Source organism: Xenopus tropicalis, chromosome 7 (genome assembly GCF_000004195.4).
Source record: "Xenopus tropicalis strain Nigerian chromosome 7, UCB_Xtro_10.0, whole genome shotgun sequence".
Taxonomy (NCBI): Eukaryota; Metazoa; Chordata; class Amphibia; order Anura; family Pipidae; genus Xenopus; species Xenopus tropicalis.
Genome location: NC_030683.2, coordinates 121,216,609 through 121,233,715, shown reverse-complemented (window position 1 = coordinate 121,233,715; position 17,107 = coordinate 121,216,609). Strand labels below are relative to the sequence as shown.

The 17,107-nt window shown below is 42.6% G+C and overlaps 1 protein-coding gene across 1 annotated transcript in view; it reads right to left on the bottom strand.

Annotated features, from left to right (window-relative positions):
• The window catches only part of LOC101731998 (sialic acid-binding Ig-like lectin 16), a 63,156-nt gene that overhangs the window by 44,689 nt on the left and 1,360 nt on the right, over positions 1-17,107 (bottom strand). Inside the window, exon 2 of the mRNA XM_031906436.1 lies at positions 13,692-13,985. Within this exon, the coding sequence (XP_031762296.1) occupies positions 13,692-13,985 (294 nt within the window). The remainder of the gene's footprint in view (positions 1-13,691; positions 13,986-17,107) is intronic.

Below are 17,107 nucleotides of genomic sequence, written 5' to 3'. Positions count from 1 at the left end.
AAGGAAGTTTCTACAAAAAAGTCAATATTTGAAATGTTGCTTAGTGATGTCTTTACGCATACACCATGTAAATGTCAGGTTTCAGCCCGTGGTTTCCACTTTAACGAATGCTATTGAGTTTAGGATTTGTATGTGCCAAAACTGGATGGAATCTCAGAATTTATGAACATAGTTTTCTGTATTTGTGTTTTACTGCTGGCATTGTGCTTTATATAATATGTGTAAATACTGTATGCTAGTGAAACAGATAGACCCTGATTTGTTGACCGGCTAAGCTTGTAAAAAAAACTGCCAAGTTTGGAGCCGGTATTACAGATTTATCCACAGTGTAATCACCAGGACATTTGTACTACCATTATATTGAGCCCCTGGGCACCCGAAGCCAGGCCCGGATTTGTGGAGAGGCCACAAAGGCCTGGGCCTAGGGCAGCAGAAACCTGGGGGTGGCATGCCGCCCTGCCGCACCAAAATCTAAAAAGTTTTGTACCCATACGGAGCAATGGGGGGACTTCTCCCCACTGCTCCGTATCCAAGTTTGGCCCACTGCACATGCGCGCGCAAGATGCCCCGCCCCCCCCCCCGTATCACGCATGCGCACTCTGGGGGGGGCGTGCGACCGTTGCGGCCAATTTGGAAATCCGCCCCTGCCCGAAGCTTACCTTTTCTTATGAAAGAGTTAAAAACAACCAAAGGAAAGTAAACCCTCTGTAATGAGTCACTTTGCCAATCAAATTCAGAGTTCCTCAAACTGGAACCTCAGATCGACACAGAGCAGAGAGGAGCACCCAGGGCTACAAGGAAATAACTATACCAACCATCTAGCACAGGGGTGCCCAGACTTTGTCACCCTGTGATCTACCCTTGGCACCTGGCCTCCGCCATGAGATCTACCCCAGTTAACATAGTGCGACTTCTATCATTTGGCGCAATAAGCAAGAAAAGGTATCGATCAATGTTTAACAAATACACAGAGCAATATATAAATGCACTGCCAAATTCACATTTAATGCCCACTTAACATTATTAAGTTATCAAGTTTAATGTGAAAGGATTGTAGTAGTTTTCACTTTGTGGCCCACTTTGTAGTCTGCACACAGAAACATTTATAAAGTGGGAACAAATATATACAGAGGCCCGGTGGGGACAATCTTCTATACTGGGATAAAACTATAAAGACGGACGGTTTGAACAGCCACATTTAAAAGCCCCAGTATGCTGGGGGAGAAAAAGAAATGGCGGGATGTCATCCCACTGCATTCCACCTCGAGGTCTACCAGAAACTTTTGGGCACCCCTGATCTAGCGCAGTTATATAGTGGACCAAAGAAGCACACATTAAAAAATCAATTTTCCCTGATTTCTTCTTAATTTGGCCTGAACCCATCTATTGTATCCACACTTTTATATGTAACCCAGTATCTTGTACTGCACCCTTTATGTCACAAACCTCCCCCTTTCGTCACCACTCCCAGGTCATCTGGTAAGGGAATTCTAAAAAGGTGGCAGCCCAAGCTCATACACATACCATGGGCACACATTCATGCTAGGTTCCATCAGCCAATGAATTAACAGGACTGTGTCTTTTACTCCCACAAAAAAATGCACCAAAATCTATTATACAATTGCATTTTAACCCCTAACAAAATTGTTTAATTCCTGTATTTATATAGCACCATACATTTTCACAGTGCTTTACAGAGATTATATATTATTCACATCAGTCCCTGCTCTGGATGAGCTTACAATGTAAGGTCCCTATCACATTCATACACAGAGGGGACAATTGTTATCAGGAGCCAATTAACCTGCCTGTATGTTTTTGGAATGTGGGAGGAATCTGGAGTACCCAGAGGAAACCACACAGACACAGGGAGAAATACAAACTCATTTCAGATAGTGGCCAAGGCGGAATCAAACTCGGGTGCCTTAGTGCTGCAAGGCAGACGTGCTAACCCACTTATCTACTGTGCAACCCAGTTAGAAGAAGACCCAAATCCAGACAGATTAGAAAAATGACTGAACTTCAGGGTAGTATTTTAATTATGAAATTGTATAAAAACATAAAAACAAAATATATTTGGTAGATACCATGCAGCATTAATATAATAATAGCGAATAAAAAAAATCTTAGCAACAACAGTACCACTTGATAATTAAATACATCACTTCTATATAGATAAGTACTCAAAGCATGGGATCTGAACCTTCATTTTGCCAGACATGGGACAGATCAATTTTGTTCACATAACAGGGCTACATACTAGTGATCGGGACGCAACATCAAAAGAAACCTAACTAAGCTTCACTTCTGGGTCTGGCGGCGTCTATTTATAGGCGCATGTCTGCCCTGCCCCACCCCCTCAGTGATGTCATAGGCGGGGTGTGTCTATAAATAGACGCAAAGGAGCGGCTGGTTTAGGTGCAGGTGGAGAAGAGGCGGGTTAGGGTCGGGTGTTGGTTGACAAATAGTTGACCCGCATATCTCTAGTGCATACACTTTAGCCAGACTGGTACTTTCTTATATGCATTGGGTCCTCCTTTATTTTTGGCTTCTTGTAAGCCAGAGACATGCCCAAAAACAATCAGGTTATTTCAGGCCCACTTTGTTGTACTTCCCATCCCTTTTTTAGATTAGGGATTTAGAACTTTCCCACCAAAATAAAGAGACATTTGGGACTATGTACAGGCAGAGCTGGGTTATTTACAAGTATGTATGTATGTAAAGAGAAAGTATACCTCTCAACACTACAGGTCTTTCTAAAATATATATCACAGCCCTCATTTTATTACTATTTCACATTATAAATAATAGCTTTTCATGAAAATATATTTTGAAATACTAGATACAACTCGCACACTCAAATGCAACTGACTCGGTTTCCAAGCACTGGGTGCAATTGCAGTGTTTTCAACTGCAAGAACATTGGAATAACGTGAAAAAAACTGCATTGTGGGTAAAAAGCATGGGGATTTGGGCCCAAAATTTGTTTGCAAATCACCTCTTATAAGTGAGTAAGCTAAAGCAAACTTTGTTATACAGGTATAGGATCTGTTAACCCACTATCCATAAAGCTACAAATTATAGGAAGGCCTTCTCCTTTAGACTTTTTGGTCAAATAATCGCAAATTTGAAAACATATTTTCTTGACATCATGCTCCATTTCACAAGGTTTTATATTTTCTTTGAGTTCATGCCCTGCTTTAACAAAGATGAATTCAGCTTTGACTGTCATTACAGTGTCAAGGTAAATTGCTCCCGAGGCTAGATTGTTCTCTGTTGGGCTATTATCTATTAAGACAAGGGCAAGTACAGATCTTGTTTTATCACTGTGTGCAAAATGCCCTAATTACTTGAGTTAGTTCCGTTTGACTTCTGAATATAAAGTCTCTTCCGGTTCTGGAAAACTTTTTGGTTTTAACTTTGAGAACTCAAGGGTAACGTATTGCACGTCTTCATCAGGGCTTTCACCTTCATTTGGCGGGCTGGGGTCCATGTTGGGTTCCTGCTGGAATGTGAGTGAAGATGGAAAGTTTCACAATTCAGCCACACTGTGCTGACTTTTTCTGTCTCCATATTTTGAACTTTTGTATAGGGGCACATTTAAAAGTAATTGATGAGAGTTGGGCATCACATGATAGTAGTGGCCTTAGTGTTCATGACATGTCTTTCAATGAGCCATCTTTAATAATCAATGCCAAGCCTTGATGTGCATTAGTAGGACTCTCTAAACTACACATTCAAATATTTGAACATTTAGTTCAAACACAGTGATCTCCCCTGGTCAACCCAATTTTTTTCCTAAACTCTATCCACTTCCCAGTAACCTCACCAACATGGGCAATACATAACTGGCATTCAACAGATGAGGCAAGGAGACTTTTTTAATAGAAAATAAATACCTATACATGCTACTGTTGGGACTTTCATCCTTAAAAGGAGAAGGAAAGGTAAAAACTCAGTAAGCTTTATTAGAAAGGTCTATGTAAATACAGACATAAGCACTCACAGAAACACTGCTCTTAGCCCTCGATCAAAAGAAACACAGGATTTCTAGTCTCCTTTTTTGTAAACATGTTCTTCGGGTATCTGACTTCCTCTCTCAGAAAACTCCATCATTTCAGAGGCAAAAGTCTGTGCAGCTCTCTCCCATGTCCTGCTCCCCCTCCCCACAAGGATGCTAAGGACTCCCTCCCCCCCTCCCTTAGGAATGTGTAATCTGAGCTACCAATGGCTAGAGCTGCAGCAGGAAGCTACTTAAAATAGCAGCTGCAATCTTAAACAAACAGAGAACGCTTCTAGGGCTCTTTACTCAGGTATGGTAATGCTTTCTGGAGAATAAATATAGTGTTCTAGGTAGCACTACTATGGTGAATCTATTGGCCATTAAATGCCAAAATTACTTTCCTTCTCATTTAAGAAAACTTGAGTTTTCTTACTCTTACCCCGACTAGATAATGTTTAATGGGTTGTGAAATAGCAGTCTGTGACTGGGTTATCTAGAGGTCCACAATATATAAACATGTAATTATTTGTAATATAAATACTGAAATTGACAATCTCGAGCAATGTGCCCCTAAGTGGAAGCACTGAAATGGTAAACACCACTATCAATACACTAAGGGGCCCATTCATTAAAGCATAAATTTTCGCTACTTTTTCATGGAAATTAATGCAAACCGCAAAAATGTTGCATAATTTTAACGATATAATCGTGGTCATTACGAACACTTATATAAATTAGAAAAAACATGATTTTTTCTGAAAAAAAATTGTGCTTTCCTGAATGGGCCCCCTGGCCGGCAAGCCAATCTTTCGGAATAATTTAGCAATCCATCTTTAGTTTATGGTTAATAATAACCGGTAAAAAGGTAGTAAAAAAAATACAGACTTACATCAAATCTTCTTATTTCACTTCTTTCTATATTGGAGTAAACTGCTTGATTGTTATTTGTTGGTGATGGCGACCTTTTGCTTTCTTCAACCTGCTCTGGTGGCCTCCTCCTGGCAAAATCAATCCAAATAATAAAAAACATTAAAATAGTACAAATGCAATATTATTTTGTTTACATATTCTAGTTTTTGTCAGTGTCCATGAACTGAATTCCCACCTTGATTTCGTTAAATGTCAACATTTTTACAAAAACAACTCAAATGATATTGAGCCTAAAGGGATTAGCTACAGGTTACCAAAGCTTGAGATCAAATCACATTTATTAATCAGGAAGCAGGAAGGAAGACTTACTTTTTCTTGTATTTCATCACCAAAACAATGACAATTGCAGCGAGAAGTAAGACAAATATTCCACAAACTATTAATCCTGTGAGTTGACTTTGGTCATTTTTGAGAGCTGAAAAAAAAGAAAGAAATTATATTATTATGTGTCATTAAGAGGATGGAGATCCTATAAAGCTTTACAAAGGAACTTCTTTTCCTTCTATACCAATAGACATAAAACAGCTCCTGGCAAAAAGTTCATGGAACCAAAAAGAGCAGCGAGGTGCAAGTGGATACTCCTGGTACCTTCCAACCAGTGTCATATGCCAAAAAAATGACAAAGAGACCACTTGCAATTAAATAACTGATAGTATGTTTATTCCATGTGTTTCAGACACCATGAAAACCCTGCACCCTTCGTGGAGGGGGGGGGGGGTTTGTTATCCAATCCCTTCCTCAGGAGGAATTGCAAGTGGTCTATTTTTCGTTTCTTTTTTTTGGCAAAAAGTTCATGGTAGCTGATGACAAATGTAAGTCCTTCTTAACTTATAATTAGTGATGAGGGAAGGCATGGATCTGCAGCAAAATTCTGCATTTCACCATTGGCCAATTGTTTATAGAAACTCCGAAAAATGTTGCCGCAAAAAATCCATGGTTGTGTCACTACTCATCACTACTTTCAATAGATTCAGAAGAAGGCAAAAAAATAAAAAATGTTCTCCACTTTGACTCAAATGTGGAATAATGTTCTTCCTGGCCCCCAAATGACATTAGGACTAGTCCTTGTGCCCTAAAAATATTAATAACAGTTTTCTTGTATTTTCACACTGCTAATGAGACATTATTTTTTTTTAAATCAGCAAATGGCTTCAGGGCCACAACCTAATATTTATTAACATTGAATCACTTATTCGCCCAGATTGGTAGTTTGTCCAGATTTCCCAGCAACAATGACAAATGATAGATTAAATCAACTTGCAAAGTTTTGTGTCCTCAGTAAAAACCAATACATTACTTTAAGGTCCCAATTAATTAAGTAAATTATTAAATAAAATTGGGCTCAGTTGGACTCAAACCCCACATCACTCCACTTAGAACCCTACTCCTATTTGATTCTTTAGGTAATTCTCTAAGCAAATGTTTATATGGAATTGTACAAAAACCCTTGTCAAAACCTTACCAGACCACATTGTAGTGCTAGTGATCCGCTAATGTTTTCACCAGGCTTGGATTTGCAGCGAGAATTGGAGAATTGTTTTGGGAAACTTCCACGAAAATTCATCATGCATCAAAAAAAAGTTGTGGTTGAGTCAAAATAGGTGGGGTCGCCTCAAAACAAGTCGTGCTCCATGTAATGTGACGGGGCGGCTTATTGGCTTCCTTTGACACTTTTCTGTACAGTAGGGGGCTGATTTACTAAAATTCATTTTTTTTCTGGTCTAATAGTCATATAAACTAGACATGGTATAAATTTGAATTTGGAAACCAGATTGGAGGTTTTGACCTGGACAGCCCTTCCGAGGCCTCACTCGTATATATTGTCATTTTACCACCAAAACAAACAATTTAGAATTACACAATGATCCCACTGAATTCCCACTGGAACACACATATCCCACTTGCATCATTGTTACTTACATGCTACAGTGACACTAACAGTCCCAGAGACGGACCCATGAGTATTCCATGCTAAGCACGTGTAGGTTACACCATCAGCAACTGATACATTCTCCAGTGCAAGAGTCAGACGCTGCCCAGATATTGTATTTAAAATCTCATCTCCTCTCCCCCAGGAAACATTGGCCACTGGGTTGCTGTTTACTACACATCGGAGAAGCTTTGTGTCTCCCTCTATCACAGCCACTGATTTGTTTTCATAAGTTCCATTGTGTCCTACAGGGAATAAATGGTGTAGAACAGGTAAAACAGTTTGATACCCCACACTAAGGGGCACATTTACTAATCCACGAACTTCCGAAAAGCGTCCGAATGCGTTTTATTCGTAATGATCGGTATTTTGCGATTTTTTCATAAATTGTCGCAACTTTCCTTGGGCCGGGTTGGAGCTGCAGAGTGCCATTGAGCCCTATGGGAGACTTTCCTTGGGCCGGGTTGGAGCTGCAGAGTGCCATTGAGCCCTATGGGAGACTTTCCTTGGGCCGGGTTGGAGCTGCAGAGTGCCATTGAGCCCTATGGGAGACTTTCCTTGGGCCGGGTTGGAGCTGCAGAGTGCCATTGAGCCCTATGGGAGACTTTCCTTGGGCCGGGTTGGAGCTGCAGAGTGCCATTGAGCCCTATGGGAGACTTTCCTTGGGCCGGGTTGGAGCTGCAGAGTGCCATTGAGCCCTATGGGAGACTTTCCTTGGGCCGGGTTGGAGCTGCAGAGTGCCATTGAGCCCTATGGGAGGCTTTCCTTGGGCCGGGTTGGAGCTGCAGAATGCCATTGAGCCCTATGGGAGGCTTTCCTTGGGCCGGGTTGGAGCTGCAGAGTGCCATTGAGCCCTATGGGAGACTTTCCTTGGGCCGGGTTGGAGCTGCAGAATGCCATTGAGCCCTATGGGAGACTTTCCTTGGGCCGGGTTGGAGCTGCAGAGTGCCATTGAGCCCTATGGGAGACTTTCCTTGGGCCGGGTTGGAGCTGCAGAGTGCCATTGAGCCCTATGGGAGACTTTCCTTGGGCCGGGTTGGAGCTGCAGAGTGCCATTGAGCCCTATGGGAGACTTTCCTTGGGCCGGGTTGGAGCTGCAGAGTGCCATTGAGCCCTATGGGAGGCTTTCCTTGGGCCGGGTTGGAGCTGCAGAGTGCCATTGAGCCCTATGGGAGACTTTCCTTGGGCCGGGTTGGAGCTGCAGAGTGCCATTGAGCCCTATGGGAGACTTTCCTTGGGCCGGGTTGGAGCTGCAGAATGCCATTGAGCCCTATGGGAGGCTTTCCTTGGGCCGGGTTGGAGCTGCAGAGTGCCATTGAGCCCTATGGGAGACTTTCCTTGGGCCGGGTTGGAGCTGCAGAATGCCATTGAGCCCTATGGGAGACTTTCCTTGGGCCGGGTTGGAGCTGCAGAGTGCCATTGAGCCCTATGGGAGACTTTCCTTGGGCCAGGTTGGAGCTGCAGAGTGCCATTGAGCCCTATGGGAGACTTTCCTTGGGCCGGGTTGGAGCTGCAGAGTGCCATTGAGCCCTATGGGAGACTTTCCTTGGGCCGGGTTGGAGCTGCAGAGTGCCATTGAGCCCTATGGGAGACTTTCCTTGGGCCGGGTTGGAGCTGCAGAGTGCCATTGAGCCCTATGGGAGGCTTTCCTTGGGCCGGGTTGGAGCTGCAGAATGCCATTGAGCCCTATGGGAGGCTTTCCTTGGGCCGGGTTGGAGCTGCAGAGTGCCATTGAGCCCTATGGGAGACTTTCCTTGGGCCGGGTTGGAGCTGCAGAATGCCATTGAGCCCTATGGGAGACTTTCCTTGGGCCGGGTTGGAGCTGCAGAGTGCCATTGAGCCCTATGGGAGACTTTCCTTGGGCCGGGTTGGAGCTGCAGAGTGCCATTGAGCCCTATGGGAGACTTTCCTTGGGCCGGGTTGGAGCTGCAGAGTGCCATTGAGCCCTATGGGAGACTTTCCTTGGGCCGGGTTGGAGCTGCAGAGTGCCATTGAGCCCTATGGGAGGCTTTCCTTGGGCCGGGTTGGAGCTGCAGAGTGCCATTGAGCCCTATGGGAGACTTTCCTTGGGCCGGGTTGGAGCTGCAGAGTGCCATTGAGCCCTATGGGAGACTTTCCTTGGGCCGGGTTGGAGCTGCAGAGTGCCATTGAGCCCTATGGGAGACTTTCCTTGGGCAGAGTTGGAGCTGCAGAGTGCCATTGAGCCCTATGGGAGACTTTCCTTGGGCCGGGTTGGAGCTGCAGAATGCCATTGAGCCCTATGGGAGGCTTTCCTTGGGCCGGGTTGGAGCTGCAGAGTGCCATTGAGCCCTATGGGAGACTTTCCTTGGGCCGGGTTGGAGCTGCAGAATGCCATTGAGCCCTATGGGAGACTTTCCTTGGGCCGGGTTGGAGCTGCAGAGTGCCATTGAGCCCTATGGGAGACTTTCCTTGGGCCAGGTTGGAGCTGCAGAGTGCCATTGAGCCCTATGGGAGACTTTCCTTGGGCCGGGTTGGAGCTGCAGAGTGCCATTGAGCCCTATGGGAGACTTTCCTTGGGCCAGGTTGGAGCTGCAGAGTGCCATTGAGCCCTATGGGAGACTTTCCTCGGGCCGGGTTGGAGCTGCAGAGTGTCATTGAGCCCTATGGGAGGCTTCTAAAATCATGCAAAGTCTGAAAGAGCTCAATACGAAAAAGTTGCGACAATATACGAGCAAATCGTAAAGGCTACAAAAAAGTCGTGACAATTTACGAAAAAGTCGTAACAGCGACGAAAAAATCGCAAAAAATACAAAAAAGTAGCAAAAAGTTTCCAATCCCATTCGGATTCGGATTCGGATTTGTGGATTAATAAATGTACCCCTAAGTTCAAGTCTAGGTATATGCCATAACAACTTGTTGTTGATGAAAATCTCTCTGCCAGTGAAACAAATCCCTGTGCCTTTGTGCATGAACATTGGAATTTAAACTGCAATCTCGTTGCAAATAGTGATGAGTGGAATCTATCCAGTTTCAGTTCGGCGAAAAATTCGCAAAACAATAGGAAAATTTTCAAAACGTTGAAAAAATCCACAAAAAACGTTTTGCCGTGTGACTTTTTGTCACGCGACCGTGGTTTTTTTTTGACAAATTTTTCTTTGGCGAATTTCCGCTGAAGTTTCGCAAAACAATTAACCAATGACGAAATGCGGAAATTCGCTGCTAATCCATGCCTGCCGAAAACATTCGCTCATCACTAGTTGCAAGAGTTAGCTGCCTTAGCTGCAGATTGGGGGATAAATAGGAGGGGGTTGAAAACAGATATTGAGTACAGATTGGAATATATCTTGCCTTTTAATTATATTCTCTTTTTGCTAGGGATGCACCGTTTACACTATTTTCAGATTCGGGCAACCTCGAATTCTTTGTGAAAGATTTAGCTGAAAAACGAACAGATTCGGCAAGGACCATGGATTCATCTGAATCCAAATCCTGCTGAAAAAGGCTGAATCTTGGCCAAATCCTGAACAGAATCCTGGATTTGGTACATTCCTACTTTTTGCTAGATACACTGCCCCCTAGGAACTAGATGGTACAGGTATGGGATCTTTTATCTAGAAAGCTCCAAATTACAGGAAGGCCATCTCTCTTAGGGTCCAATTTAATCAATTCAGATTTCCTTTTTCTCTGTAATAATAAAATTGTACCTTGTATTTAATCCCAACTAAGATATAATTACCCCTTATTGGGGGCAGAACAGCCCTATTGGGTTTATTTCATGGTTAAATGATTCCCTTTTCTCTGTAATAATAAAACAGTACCTGTACTTGATCCAACTAAGATATAATTACCCCTTATTGGGGGCAGAACAGCCCTATTGGGTTATTTAATGGTTAAATGATTCCCTTTTCTCTGTAATAATAAAACAGTACCTGTACTTGATCCCAACTAAGATATAATTACCCCTTATTGGGGCAGAACAGCCCTATTGGGTTTATTTCATGGTTAAATGATTCCCTTTTCTCTGTAATAATAAAACAGTACCTGTACTTGATCCCAACTAAGATATAATTAATCCTTACTGGGGGCAAAACCATCCTATTAGGTATATTTAATGTTTAAATTATTTTTTAGTAGACTTAAGGTATGATGATCCAATTTATGAAAGGATCCCTTATTTGGAAATCCCCAGGTCCCCTGCATTCTGGATAACAGGTCACATACTCAAAAAAAGCCACATTTTCTTTGAATATTGCAGCCCAAATCATAATAAACACACAGTCCAAAGATAAATGTGTATTATACATCACAAATATAGGATAATAGCTGGCATTTCTATCTGATCTGGGATTAATATCAAGAATATGGTAGAGATCCACAAAACATTGGTCATTATCATTTGGAATGTGCGTTTCTATATCCATGGCTGTATGTATATTTTAGGAAAGCACCTTCGGCTATTTAATATTGTTTTGAGAGGGGCAAAATATAATCAATATGGGTTAAAATTTTGCATCAATATTGTAATAGTTATTTCTGGAAGTTCAGATTGTGTTTATGTTATCTCTATATAACTTCAAATGAACAAGCATGTGTCATGAAGGCAGGTATATTTTCCCATATCTACAGACTCAGAAGGGTCTAAAAGCACCACCAATCAGTGCTCTGGCAATATCATCCATTGTACCTGCTAAGTATTTGCTATACCTCTATCAAACTGTGAGTATTACCAACCCTGAAAATCTGATCATTTGTCCTGGACAAATTAGATGTTACTTCAGTTTGCTGCAAAGAACTCCTGGTGTCCTTCTTTTACACCTTTATTATATCTGGCAGTGGGATGTGTAGTTAATCAACATCCTCCATAACAATCCTTCCACAAAATGAAGGCCCATCCTGTTTGTTATGGTCCAGTGTACCCCATGCTCTAACCCAGTGCTGTCCAACTGGCGGCCTGCGACCCCCCCTCTGTGTGGCCCCCACACCTGTCTGGCTGCTTTGATGGCTTACCTTTGTGTAAGCTTTAAATGGTATCAGTACTGTGATTAACTGCCCTGTAAAACGTATGAATAGACTGTAAACCCCACATTGTTCACCTGTTCACACCTCAAACAGACTATAGGAGCAGTAGAAACCCACAAATAAACCATTCATACTACAAAAAGAACATATACTGAGGTACTGAGGTACTGCAATTAAAAAGTTTTTTAATATATAGTTATTGTGCAGACTGTAGGAGCAGTACCAACATTGTGTCACTGTATGGCACACACAGGCAGGGTAGGGAAGGCAGAGTATGGCACACACAGGCAGCATAGGGCAGGCAGAGTATGGCACACACAGGCAGCATAGGGCAGGCAGAGTATGGCACACACAGGCAACATAGGGCAGGTAGAGTATGGCACACAAAGGCAGGGTAGGGAAGGCAGAGTATGGCACACACAGGCAGGGTAGGGAAGGCAGAGTATGGCACACAAAGGCAGGGTAGGGAAGGCAGAGTATGGCACACACAGGCAGGGTAGGGAAGGCAGAGTATGGCACACAAAGTCAGGGTAGGGAAGGCAGAGTATGGCACACACAGGCAGGGTAGGGAAGGCAGAGTATGGCAGGTTTTTGCTGTACTACCACCATTAATATGGGTATAATCATGTGATAACACGGGTGTGTTTTTTTAGTGGGTGTGGTTTAAAAAAGGGGAGTGGTCAAAACTGGCTTCCATTATTGGCCCTCCACCATGTACGCCGGAAAAATTCTGGCCCTCGGTACGATAAAAGTTTGGCAGCACTGCCCTAACCTATCACTAGTTGGTCTGTATTATTGCCAAAAAGAAGTTACCTGTGCATATAATTATTACCTGGAACTGTGATTGTCACTGAAGGAGGATCTGCAACATGAATAACAAATATGTGCTGGGTTAGAATTCACACTCACATTAATAAACAGGATAAACACAGGGGTTACAGGAGTTTAGCATCTATATCCTGGAGGTCATTTACTATTAATAAATAGAGGTAATTTGAATGCAGTTGCAAGCGCAGTTGTATGAAATTGGTAACAAATGGTGCAGCCATAAATGGTGCTGATAATGTGCACGAGCAATTGTGTCTCTTTTAATCCATAATATTGTGACATATGCAAATCATCAGGTTGTAGTTCTTACTGGTCAGTGTGTTGCACAACACACAAGACTAGGGGACACTTTATGGATGTTAAAACTGAACATTTAGTCCGTTATTTCTTCTTTGCCCTGGGGTTAGGTGCTGCAGTGTGAGAGTTGTGTCAACAGTGCCCCTAGTGTACAAGGCCAGGCCAGATAGTACCGCACCACTGCAGAAAGCGGGTATTTATGGAGAAAGTGAGAATTTCTCCAACGTTTTGGCTCAAGCCTTTATCAAGGGGAATTCTAGTGGTGCAGCACAACAGAAGGGTTTATATACAACAATAATCCAAAAGAAATCCTTCCCAAATAAATACTTTTGCATGTTTCATAGCATCATTGTCACCTACGTCACATCCACTGAAGTTGGCGGAAGTGACCCGGCACCTACCCATGCACAGTCCCATTATGATACTAAAAACATGGCGGTTGCCCTCCTGTGTGTGTCATTTTTCAACGAGCCAAACTTTGACCAGTGACCATGAAAACTATGTACATAGAGTCACATATACCTGTAAAAGCATCTCTAGTGTCATTTTAGCATGGTTACCCTGAGTTATTGCAGGTTTGTTCATGGAATATTACCCATCGCTCTAGTTCCACTTTGCAGCAGATTGAACCAATGTATCCAAAACAGATTAAAAGACATTTAAAATATAAAGAGGTGAGTAGATATGTGATGTGAGTGAAGAAGAGGAAGAGAGGAAACTTACACTGAACACCCAGGGTGATGCTGCTGTTAGTGGAGACCCCACTGTAAGTCACTGTACATGTTAGGGGGCTATTGTGCTCTCTCTGGGATGGAGTAACAGTGATATCTGATATGGAGGTGACTTTACCAGCCTGATCCTCCCGCTCATAGTTAGATATGTTCTCTATGTTTATCCTTCCTCCCCATGTGATGTTTCCCTTGCACCCTTGAGGTGCTGGATGAGCCGTACAAGTCAGTGTTATTGGCTTCCCAGCGATCAGCTCCCCCACAGGGGATATAGTAGGTTCTGGTAGATCTGTAACAGAATTGGGAGATACAGATGGAGCAGAGGCAGGTTGGATAAAGAAGAACTCACCAGCATACCCTGGCTCCTCCAAAAGCCTGGTGCCCGGTATCAAGAGGGAACAGCACCAATTCTCGAACAGCATAGATACTGGCACAGCAAGGCGATTACAAGCAGGTAAAACCTGCACGTTTATTTAGTGCAACACAGTACTTTACTGTGTTGCACTAAATAAACGTGCAGGTTTTACCTGCTTATAATTGCCTTGCTGTGCCAGTATCTATGCAGTTCGAGAATGAGACATGTTGGTCACATAGTGCACGTCTCTAGTGAATAGGGATGTAGCGAACATCGCCAAAAATGTTCGCGAACCCGTTCGCGGACTTTCGCCAAAACTCGCGAATATTCGCGAACTTTGCGAACCCCATAGACTTCAATGGGAAGGCGAACTTTAAAACCTAGAAAAGCCATTTCTGGCCAGAAAACTGATTTTAAAGTTGTTTAAAGGGTGCCATGACCTGGACAGTGACATGCAGGAGGGGGATCAAGGGCAAAAACTTCTCTGAAAAATACTTTGTAAAAAAAACGCAAAAAAAAAAACGCCAAAAAATAACGCCCAAAAAAACCGCAAGCTATTCCTATGTATACGCAAAGGCGAAAAACCGAAGCGAAAAAACGCGGCGGAAAAAAACGAGGCAAAAAAACGCGGCGCAAAAAAAAACGCGGCGAACCCAAAATGGCGAACATCGCCAAAAGTTCGCGAATTTGCGGACTTGCGAACACCCGATGTTCTCGCGAATTAGTTCGCCGGCGAACAGTTCGCTACATCTCTACTAGTGAATATGATCCTATGAATAGTGTTGAGCGAATCTGTCCCATTTCACTTTGCTGTAAAATTTGGGAAACGACAAGAAAAAGCATTTGTCGTACAATTTTTTGTCGCCCGTGTCTTTTTTTTTTTCGTCGTGCAACAAATTTTTACTCAGCAAATTTTCATTTCACTATCATTGGAGTGCGGGTCCTTCTGAAACTTTATGTACCACACATTGACCCAGCACCCACAATATTCCATATATATATGTTTGTTTTGTATAATTTATGACTGATCAATCCTCCTACTCTTTTAGTCTCCTGTGTCTTAAACTGAGGTTTTAAACACACTTTTCCCAACAATGGGGGTCATTTATGAGGTTGTTTTAACCCACCTGTGCAGCTTTCTGCACCATTCCCAATCCAGTGCCAAATACAGGGCGCAGCCAGACCCCAGATGCCAGTGAATTTTAAATAAGTACTAAGGCCTGTGCTTTTTCCTCTTAGTGCAACTCACATCCAGGGTCATAGTAAGTAACCGCTCATATTTCTATAGGTTTGGTTTAAAATATCTCTCCATGTGACATCAGTATAATGACATATTGTACAGATCAGTCCCATCTCACTGTACCCCCCACCTGCAATATACACTGGGTTTCTCTTACTCACCTGTCACACTCACTCTGAGCTTGTAACATCTATAGGAATATTTATGGGATCCTTTTCCAGTTTGGAATTCATATTCCCCTTGATCGGCTGGTTGGACATTGCTGATAGAGAATGAGCAGTCTCCTTCCTGTACTTTCCCAGTCAGGGTGAATCGGCCTTTTGTTCCCTCAGAAACCATAGAGGCCTCTGTAGAGGCTGCAACAATGTCAGGAGTGTCTGTTGTTCTCTTCCAAATCCCTGTGACACGTGTAGATAAAGTGCTACCGCCAGAAACAGTAAATGTACAGGGAATTTCCACACAGAGACCAGATGCCACCGACACTGACCGCTGGGCACATAGAGTATAACCTGGTGTCTGACTGCCAGCTCCTGTGGAAACAACACGCAGATTTGTTTATATTGGTGCAAAAAGTTAAGGAACAATGGAGAGAAATTAAAAAAACACAGAAAATACACATAAATATATTTTATACAAGAAATAATTTATACCAAGAATCTTGATTGATTGCATTTGTACATCAAACATTTCGGCCCACGTTAGGGACTCTATCGAGTATTAAAGATTTCTCCATTTCACTATAATTGGAGTGCAGGTCCTACATTAACCCAGCACCCACAATATTCCAAGACCAGTTCAGCAAGTGGCTGCATCAACAGAGGTTGTTTCCTCCCACCCACCTGCAGCCAGACCCCAGATGCTAAAACTTTTTAAAAAAAAGAAAAATCTCCCCATCTGACATCAGTATAATGACATATTGTACAAAAGAAGAAAGATAACCCTTTTTACAATTTTGGTGAAGAAAATTAATTATATATGGTCATTTTTCTTTTCACTTTGTAGTTGCCTCAATATCAGCAATTGGCTAATATGCATCTACCTCTCTCATCTCAACAACTAACATTTCCGATTTGAAGGAATTCAACACCTATTTAAATCTTGGTGGTTGTATAGATATGGTAGAAAAATAAAAACTATTTTTTATAAAGTGTCCTGTGTGGAATTCATCACTAATCATAAAGTGATTAGTGCTTAATATAAAATATAGAATCCACAATTCATCAGTATGTTCAATAAGGTGACCAGTGCATCCTCAAACATCAATTCCAGCCGACCACAATATTATCACATGAATAAATGAATAAGGTTGTTAAAAAAGTATTTACCACTTTGATAAAAATGTAGGTTTGAAATTGGAAAAGTATAGATGGTGGAGATATTCCCAAAGAAAACTGCTGCCTCACATTGGCTATCTAAGCCCTGGGAATGCCACAAAGGAAAGAGAAGGTAGGAACCTGGTGGTTACGGTCTCAAATATTACCTTACCTGGGCTGTATAACCTCACAAACCACAAACCCCTAGGACCTTAGAGGTAAAGCAGATTTTAAGATAAAAGATCAGCAGGAGCAAAGAAATTAAAAAAAAAAAAAAAGTAACAAAGCTACACCATAACCAACTCCCCAATGGAACTTGGCGTTTTAAAAATAAGTGAACAAGTATAAAACTGCCTGTACAGATCAGTCCCATCTCACTGTACCCCCCACCTGCAATATACACTGGGTTTCTCTTACTCACCTGTCACCCTCACACTGAGCTTGTTCCACTGATAGGAATATTTATGGGATCCGGCTTCAATTTGGAATTCATATTCCCCTTG